Source organism: Engraulis encrasicolus, chromosome 16 (genome assembly GCF_034702125.1).
Source record: "Engraulis encrasicolus isolate BLACKSEA-1 chromosome 16, IST_EnEncr_1.0, whole genome shotgun sequence".
Taxonomy (NCBI): domain Eukaryota; kingdom Metazoa; phylum Chordata; class Actinopteri; order Clupeiformes; family Engraulidae; genus Engraulis; species Engraulis encrasicolus.
Window position 1 is genome coordinate 6,852,833 of NC_085872.1, and position 10,073 is coordinate 6,862,905.

At 45.3% G+C, this 10,073-nt stretch overlaps 1 protein-coding gene across 1 annotated transcript in view; it reads left to right on the top strand.

The window, feature by feature from the left end:
- Positions 1-2,736, top strand: part of ftr66 (finTRIM family, member 66) — an 8,322-nt gene extending 5,586 nt beyond the window's left edge. The window contains exons 4-6 of the mRNA XM_063220143.1: positions 467-626; positions 1,312-1,371; positions 1,969-2,736. Of these exons, the coding sequence (XP_063076213.1) occupies positions 467-626; positions 1,312-1,371; positions 1,969-2,498 (750 nt within the window). The 3' untranslated portion in view covers positions 2,499-2,736. The remainder of the gene's footprint in view (positions 1-466; positions 627-1,311; positions 1,372-1,968) is intronic.
- Positions 2,737-10,073: the final 7,337 nt, after the last annotated feature.

Here is a 10,073-nt window from a genome sequence, read left to right on the forward strand (position 1 = left end):
GATATCCAGATAGTATGTGCGGGACGTATCCCCTCAAATGTTTGCAAGACACTCTCCAGAAGAAACACCCCAAGTCTATTGATATGCACACACGTCTCACACTCCCTTCTTGAGTCACACCCTACTTGTGATTTAGTCTTTCCAGTACATACTTTCCATGCAGTGCTACACCCTTCCTATTGCATCATACCACTTAACTTCCCACTTTCATTTAAATGTGGTAAAAGAAGAAATGATTATTTATGACTCTATTCACGACCATAGTCGTATTAATCAAAAATGAACTGAAATGCAAAGATTACTGTAATATATTGTAGATGCTGTGCAGTTTTTGTTTCTGTCTCTTCCTCTGTTTTTATATTTCCATCTCTTATTCTCTCTCTCTCTCTCTCTATCTCTCTCTCTCTCTCTCTCTCTCTCTCTCTCTCTCTCTCTCTCTCTCTCTCTCTCCCTGTGTGTAATGTAGTGTTGCCAGTCTCTCTCGGCCCCTGCTGCCTTGGCGGACCCGGCCAATGTCCACACAGACCCCCTGCTGGACTTCGGCAAGATGACGAGTGCCGTCTTCGCCCTGAGGAAGAGATTTGAGGACGTGCTGAAGGTCGAGTGGCCAAAGATCACCAGGGCAGGTCAGCGGCCGGGGAGACAAAATGGTGCCTGAAGAGACTAACAAAAACTGTACAGCATATACTGTATTTTAGAGTAATATAGCGAAGTGAAAGCCCAATTGGGAAATTTCAACTCCCATTGTCATTGTGACACAAGTGAACACTGCACACAACAAAATTGCATTTATGCCTGACCTGTGCAAGGGGACAGTCCCCTATGGTGCCCGAAGAGTACGGCATGACGGTCAGTCATAGGAGGATGGGGGAGAGCACTGGTTAATTAGGCCTACTCCCCCCACCAACCTGGCGGGTTGGAAGCCAAACCGACAACCTTTGGGCTTAGTCTGATGCTCTAACCGCTTACCCATGACTGCCATACGCTTTTCAGTTAATTTGTATTCATTTTCCAATGGTTCCTGTCCAGTGGCAGAACTACATATAGAACAATCCCTGACAGATGAACTGTATTGGCTGTACTACAGTATCTTTTGCCAGCCCCTGTGCAACAGGCAGAGCAAGGCCAAGGGCAGGCCAAATATATCTTATAACCATAAATTCTGGGGAGACAAAATCGCCCATTCTTGTTAACAAATTTACTTTCGGGTCAATGATTGACAGCCAAACAGAATGACTGTATCAGGTGTGACACCACCACCATTGCTGGCTAATGCAGCTGCTAACCTGAGTGCCTGTGTCCTGTCCACAGCCAGCACAGTGAAAATCGTCCAGAGTCCAGAGCCCAACATCCATCCGGAGTTTCTATACTGTGAGTGTCTATTGTCTAATGTTTGGCAGAGTAGCACTGCCACTATCTAGCTGATGTATCATAGCCTAATTGGTTGTACATGCCTGGTACTTAGCAAATCAAACACAACATTGTCATTGTGTTGCCAAATCGCATGGTATTTGGATGGCCAATGAGGAAAATCTCTGTCTCTCTTGTCAACCCAATCCTCACTCCACACCACCCCATTCTAGTCTTTCTCCATCTCAACCTCTCCACTTTCTCTATCCTCTGTGTGTCCCAGAATTGTATAAAGTAGAAGTAGAAGTACTTTTACCAATGTAATTACAACACTAGTAGTATGATATTACTCTGATGAAGGCCTAGTTGCCGAAACATCAGCACCAAAAATAAAGTGGTGAACCGTGAAAACTGAAGTTTTGAAAACTGATGACTGAAGTACCCCGAAAAGCGGCACTTGCTGAAAAAGAAGCCTTCGAGGTGTGCGGGCTCTCACAAAACTTTATTACAAAGTTGAAACCGTGTAATATGATACTACTCATGTTGTAATTATACATCTGTAAGAGTTCTTCTACCTTTACTTGATACAACTCTGCTGTGTCCATCTGTGTCTCCCAGACTCCTGTCCATTCAAACTGGACCCCAAGACGGCCCACAAGGACCTGTCCCTCTCCCAGGACAACGGGGCGGTGACGGTGCGCGGCCGGGAGCACTCGTGCACGGACCACCCGGAGCGCTTTGACTACTGGTGCCAGGTGCTGGCCAGCGAGGGCCTGTCGGGCCGCTGCTACTGGGAGGCCGAGTGGAGCGGCATGGGCGTCAACATGGCCGTGGCCTACCGAGACGTGGGCAGGAAGGGGGAGGGGGCCGACTCGCACTTTGGCCGCAACGACAGGTCTTGGAGCCTGTTCTGCTCCCGCAAAGGGTTCTCCTTCTGGCACAACAACGTGGTGAGCAAGATAGCCGCCCCATGCGCCTTCAAGATAGGCATCTACCTGGACCACAGGGCGGGCACCCTGTCCTTCTACAGCGTGTCCGACACCATGACCCTGCTGCACAGGGTCAAGGCCACCTTCACCCAGGCCCTCTACCCCGGCTACGAGTTCGCCTGCTACGGAGCCTCCGTCAAGCTCTGTCAGATGGAGTAGGAGAGCCCGTAATTAGTGGTGAAGAAGACAGCATGGTAACACGCTTTAAAAGCCATGTCAGGATGGTCGGAAGATTACATTACATTACTTAGCTGATGCTTTTATCCAAAGCGACTTACAGTTGTTTTACTGGGCGCTGGTTGGTAATTAGTGGTGAAGAAGAAGACATCATTGGCACGTACTTTAACCGTTAACACACAGCGTTATAAATTTGCTGTTACCATAATGGCAATGACCAAGTCGTGGTGCATTACTGAAGGCCCTGTGTTATGTCACAGTAGTGCAGTGCTATGCTGGTTAACTCTTTAGCAACTATTACAGTGGTGGAACAGCGTGCATTATGGGGCTACAAGACATGTCAGGAAGGGGGAAGATTACATTACATTACACTTTCTGATGCTTTTATCCAGAGCGACGTACAGTTATTTTTTACAGGGTATTGGTTCCAGTCCCTGGAGCAATGTGGGGTTAGGTGCCTTGCTCAAGGGCACCTCAGCCATGGAGTGAGGTAGGGAGTGGAAGGGTGGGATTCGAACCTGCAACCCTCAGATCTAAAGCCTCAAGATAAAGCTGCTGGATGACTGCCCCATGAAAAAGTGTTCACACTGCCTGCCCGCCCAGCAGCCGTCGTGGTTTCGGCGTCTCTGGGGAGCAGCGGCGTGAGTCATGCTGCATTGCTGAGAGCTGCTTTGTTTTGGTTCTGTTATTGTCCAAAAAAAGGATCTGCACGGGGTGACCATGACAGATCAGGGGGAATGGTTTGCTGAAGACTAAAACAACGAGTGTGCCAAAAAGATGTTCTCTCTCTCTCTCTCTCTCTCTCTCTCTCTCTCTCTCTCTCTCTCTCTCTCTCTCTCATGCATGCAGCACACACACACAGGAGGTGGGGTGTAGGGAGGGTTTTCCAATACCTCCTTACCCTCTGTCTCTGGTCCACATTATTTGATTATATGCGTGCGTGCGTGCGTGCGTGCGTGCGTGCGTGCGTGCGTGCGTGCGTGCGTGAAGTCCCGCTCCCCTTGTATCAAACACTCTGTGGCCGTTATTTATGGCATTCGTTGGGAGTTACTGTTCAGTCTCAGGCCTCTCCCCCAGCCCAGCTCCATTAGTTACGGCGGCAGGGCTCAGAGGGGCAGTGAGTCAGCTGTCCCTGCAATGACCCTACTGGGACTAGACCGCTGAAAGCAAGCTCCCTCCACTTAGATGTGAACGGCAACTGTAAATACCTACATACTTCGCTCGAGTATTGTGCTTGGAGGGGTCTGTTGCATTTTACTATTTTGGCTGTGCTATTTTAACGCGTGTGTGTGTGTGTGTGTGTGTGCGCGCGTGCGTGTGTGTGTGTGTGTGTGTGTGTGCGCGCGTGCGTGTGTGTATGTGTGCGTGTGTGTGTGCGTGTGTGTACTACACAGTGTAGTAGGCTAGGGTGGCCTTGAGCTGTGCTCACTGAGGTTTTCCAGTTTTTGCAGACGACCTCACATTGTAAGCATTGCAGAGAAACAGAAACAGCTACCTTCAATTGTGGGTGACGGACAGGGCCTCGGCCTTGTTCTCTTGTGTATTTTACTGGTTACATATTAATAGTGATCTTTTAAGATGTATATTATGCTGTCTGATGGCAGAAAAGCCACAACCATTCACGGTCTACTTCCTTGTGCCTCCTTGAGGTCAGTTGCTGGTTTCCAAAGTCAGAGCTATATACTGTCTCTCTCACAGCACCCTCTGCTGGTGGTAAAATGTACATCACCCAAAGAGTTCATCTTGGAACCACAAAAGAAAGGCACTTGAAAGAAAGGCACATTGTGAAAAGTGTTACGTTGCCGCTCCACTTCCACTAAGCGTCACCACCAAATGAGTCAGACGAGAACGAGGTTTTAAAAGTGAATGATCGTGAGGATTTATTTACAGTGCCGAGAAGTGCTCAAAATGCAAAACAAAAGACTTTCAAAAAGGAAAACAAAACGGGCCATCATAGGCATAATTAAAGATAAATACAATAAACAGAACTGGAGGCAACCTCACGACAAGTTGCAGCAACAATGCTTTACATTCACAGTTCAGAGTGACAAAGATCTCACCTCTCTCAGAGCCAGTTCCAGACTGAAAAGAAACAAAACCAAACCCTCTAAATACCCCTCCAATTACCCTCTGATTGGCTAAGCTCAAAATAAACAAAGTGCAATGATTGGCTGAAACACAAAAGCTAGGAATTCAATAATTGACAGAGATAGGAGAAATGATAATTACATTATTGGCCAAATACCTGCTGAGCTTAGTCTACCAATGAGAATGCAGTTGGAAAAGATTGGACAAGTCCATTAACCCAAATTCATAAACAAAACAAAAACAATATTCAAAGTGAATATTAAAAATGTAAACATTTCTATCACCATTAAAATACCTAACAAACATCAGTAAATATTTCTACTTACATTTCCCATCCCCACAGTAAACATAAATCACATAAACATCACATAAGACACAACACTCACCCCTACAGCGATTAAACTTTCCCTAGTCCAAGGTGGAACTTAAAAACACAGCTCACCCGAGGTGCGCGCTTCCTACGGGGAATCCATGCCAGACGGACCAGGGAGAAATCAGTGTTGATGTGAGTAGCAACAAGTGTGAGTTTGGCAGAAACTAATATTGCAAAGGGATGAAGAGTGAAGCAGAATCAGTGGGCCTCTTACTGTTCGCTAGGGTGTTAACATTAAACTGCATTTAACGGTAAAACTGTGTTTGTGGTTTGTAGTGTGTGTCGCTATGTTCAAACTCACCGAGCAGATGCTGCTGCCGGTTCAATGGGGAAACATGCAATTAGCAATTAGCTAGGTGTGGCTATCAGTGTGGTGTATGCTGGGTAATGTAGTGTATGAGTGCAGGGGGACGCTACATGAAAAATAACAAACGACAGACATGCCATGGCAATTACACAAACGCAAACAAGAACCTAGCCGCTATGAACGGTCTTAAAAAGTGTCACTTTTTACACACATATTTTGTAATTCCAAACTATGCCTTATTTTTATTCTCCAAGAAGATCAGTTGGTTACAACTAAACTCTTTGGATGACGGGATCTGGATGAATGAGAATCTTCTCCTGTATATCACCTGACCCACCATAGTGCCAGTGTGTTCTGTCAGGATAACCAGGAATGTCGCACTACCAGGAGCAGTCAGAAATTGGTAACAGTCCCTGGAGCAATGTAGGGTTAGGTGCTAGCTCAAGAGAACCTCATCCATGGAGTGAGGTAGAGAGTGGAACTACCAGGCATAGTACCAGGAGTAGTCAGAAATCAGAAATGGTGGGCCATCTGAAAAAATATTGGGCACTCACCAGAATAATATCCCAGTCACCTTGGGCCTGTGTGAAGCTCGAGCCCCGGGACAGATTTATCCTCACTTGCACACAAAAATGTGTCCAACAGTGACTGCTACTGTTGCCACCTCTGTTTGACAAAAGCAAACGCTGGACATTTCAAGAACCCAATTTAAGTTTTTTCTTGGAAGCAACAGTAAAAAACAAACAAACAGTAAAACCCAGGACAAATTAAAACAGGGACAGGTAGCAACACTAGTGGCAGCATGTGTGCTCTCCCTCAGTATTTAAGGGTGTTTCTGACTCCAGACCCTGCCTGTTCCCAGGTTTGTGCTATCAGGCAGGCAGGGTCTGGTGCATGAAGTGGCATCCAAAGATCTGCTGGGCTAATGCAGTGCACTGAGGTGTGTTGGGTGGGATGTCAGGAGGTCTAACTACTACCGTGGGTCTTATACAATTTCATCTGCCTCCAAATACAATTTTCTATCATAGCAACACGTTAGACAATAACGTTTTTTTAAGCTTCAGTCTGGAATCTAGAACATACACTTTTACGGTACTAAGCAAATTATAAATATTTCGTAATAAACCATTTAAAATGTCTTTTTGTTTTGTCTATGTTCCTTCACACTTTTTAACCTCCATGTAGAGTCTAGTCTACATGTTTTATTTTCAATAAAAGCGCCTCACACATTAAAATTACCTGCTGACCGAACACACCTGTTGGTTGGACAGGATTTATTGTCCGGTCTAAACCCTCGTATTGTGTTGAATTCCTGTTACCGTCCCTTGTGTTCGAATCAGTTTCACCTCATGTCTTAAATAGGCTCTGCCAGACATGAATTCGTCAAGTCTGTAGGTCTAGATTGCGGGGGGAGCAGGGGGGTGTGGGGGCATTACCCTATTTATTTTTTTTAATATTAAGGGGGCATTGGCAGGCTGATGATGAGGTCAAGGGGGCGTTGGCAGGCTTATGATGAGGTCAAGGGGGCGTTGGCAGGCTTATGATGAGGTTGAGAACCACTGCTATAGACCATTTACAATTTTGTTTTCTATTTTGTTCCACTGATTCAATTCAAAAAGCCTTGATGTAAGAAGTTATCATTTAGAGCAGTGGTTCTTAACCTGGGGTGCGGGCACCCCCTGGGGGTGCGCCAGATATTTCAGGGGGTGCGCAGAATTTTGTTTGTGTTAAGGTTGTGACCACAATTCTGCCAGCGAACATTATAATTAGGCCAAATTAAAACATATTTTGGTCCCCATGTAGGCCTATAGTCATTAAGGTATTGATGAATGTCTCAAGCAAAAATCATTGTAATTAATCACTTAAATCTTTTTTAGAGCATATGGACTTGTAGAAGTTTGGGTTGGGGGTGCGCGGCTTGTCTTGGGCACAAGTAAGGGGGCGCGTTGAGAAAAAAAGGTTAAGAACCAGTGACTTAGAGGGTTGATTTAAACTTTTAAAAACTAAAACGTGTCCGTGGTGGTGACCCAAATTCAAGACGAGGTTAACAAGAAAATTGCTACTATTCCCGTCTTTTAACATACAGGTAGCTCTCCCTAATTCACATGTTCATTGATTACCATTGGCACACACAGATGATGACTCTACTCTACTCTACTTCTAACGGGACCGCTGAGAGAGGGGGATGGCCAAGAGAATCCTTCATAATATGTCATGATGACATGCAATTATGACACACGCGCGCACTCACACGCACACGCACGCACACACACGCACGCACACACACACACGCACGCACACACACACACACACACACACACACACACACACACATGCACGCACGTGCACACGCACACACATTCCCAGACAATGATGCAGTTTCAGAATAAGTTATTACTTATCGGAAATCAGTTTGGGCTAATCAGAACTCTGCTGATTCATGGTATTTGCCCAGGCGTGTAAGGTTGGAGCGACAATAGATGCATTACATTATGCTTAGTCAAGCTGTGTCAACAATCAATTGAAAAGAATTGCCTTTTTTGTTCATTGTAGTGCTAGGTCTGGTAGCTGTAGCTAGGTCCATAGATTATAGTGGAAGCTAATTTTAACAGCAGATACACAACTCTGGGACTGAACTCATCCAGCCAAGCCCCAGTGTAATGGTGTCGATTGGCTATTGCTCCATCAGGATTGACAATGTGGTGCCAATGACCTGTGTTCGATCCCCATAAGAACTTTGAGGAGGTCAAACTCAGGCCCGGTGGCCAAATTTGGCCCGCAGAGCCAATTTATTCGGCCCGTGACATCATTTCAAATATGTATTACAGTTGGCCCACTATTAATATATTGCGTAATAATACTTGAACATGAAATTTAATGTGTCACAGGAATATGAGCCAGGGCCCAGGACAGTGAAAAAGCCCACAAATAGGCAACAGAATATGTGCAGTCACATTTGAGCTATAATGGGACTGTGGAATTTAAATATGAGTATTAAGTGTGTGTATGCACAATTTTTTTTAAATTAATATTGAGTTTGGCCCTCGACTTCGCTACAGATTTTGATTTTGGCCCTCTGTCAATTTGAGTTTGACACGCCTGCTGCAGTAGGGCCTATAATGAACCAAAAATGAGGGATCACACCTCTTTTCTTGACCTGGCCTTCACACATCCTTACACATCATTTGGTGTAAAAAGGCATATTAGCTCTATTAATTCTAAAGGAAATTGAAGGAGGCGGGTGAGGGTGGTGCATTTTGTGTAGAGATTTATTATCACAGAAGGTTCTGTGTGTGTGTGTGTGTGTATATATGTGTGTGTGTGTGTGTGTGTGTGTGTGTGTGTGTGTGTGTGTGTGTGTGTGTGTGTGTGTGTGTGTGTGTGTGTGTGTGTACACCACTCCAACCCTGTCATCTCCTGATTGTGGTTTGCTGTGCTGCTTTGAAATCACGTCACACTTCATTGTTTAGGTGTCACTGTGAGGACATGTTGCAGCGAGTGTGATGAACATGATGGAGGAGAGGGGGGGCAGGAAATGCGGTGACGTCTTTGCTATGGTTACACTGAACCAAACAAAGCCTTGAGTCTGTCATAGTTACAGTGGTGGCTTTGACGTGGGCTGTGGAGATGGTACTAGTCTGGTCAGTGGTGGATAATGCTCACAGGTACCCAGGGCAAGACACTGATAGGGCCCCCATATGGTTTGCCAAGATCACAATAGGGCCCCCACCACCAAAACAGCTGGGCCCTGGGGGAAATGCCCTGCTCGCCCTCCATAGCTCCGCCCCTGACACTGGCCTATAGATGTGAAAACAATACCGTCAAGCCAAAGTGAGGTTTATGTGTGATGGCAGCGAAGATGTGCCATTTCACTTCATGTCAAACTTCAGCATACCTGCAATTCACATGAAACACCAATGAATCCTTGTAAAACAAGCAGAGCATGGAATAATGGGGTGGTGTGTTTTGAAACAGCAACATCTATGACTATTGTGTAAAATATCTATGGAGATTTCTTATTCGACTGGAAAACCAAAATGCACACTCACACATGATGCACGCACACACATGCATACCCATGCACGCACGCACACACACACACACACACAAAGCAACTGAACACACTTTTCAGTGATGCCACCACAGTCATAACAGCAGTAAAAGTGGGAACAACATAAGCATGGGAACCTCTTGTTGGAGATAACATCACATGTTTTAGTAATGCAACAGCTTAACCTCTGAACAGAGGAAGGAAACCCAGGAAATGTCATGTTCACCCTTTCTGTCAGAAAACAAGGAAGTGACTTCACATGGGTCATTGAAAGTTACAGGAAAAAATTAAACCTGGGAGGTAAATTATGGTATACGATTTCTATCAAAAGAGAATATTACCACAATAAAAGAACATGACTTTGGCAAAACAAACACAAACCAAATCAAACAAACAACATACTTTTTCCACATAAGAAGATTTACAATGAAAATATGCTTTTCATCCATCCACCACATTAAAAATGCCCAAGTGTTTGTGCTTTGCTTGGTGGAACATGAGGAGATGGTGGACCCCAGTGAGACAATTGGGCTTACATGGGCCTATTTATTTACATTTTCTATACGCTTATGTCAGACATTGTCATCATGAGTGTTGTGATGTGATGTTGCCATGGCAGTCCTGCTATATATGGTGCCAAGGGGCTTTCTGATCTGGGGCTTCCAGTCCGCTCCAGTCATAGTCATTTCCTGATACCATCTATCTTATTTGCTTCCTGTTTGACTCACCCCTATAACA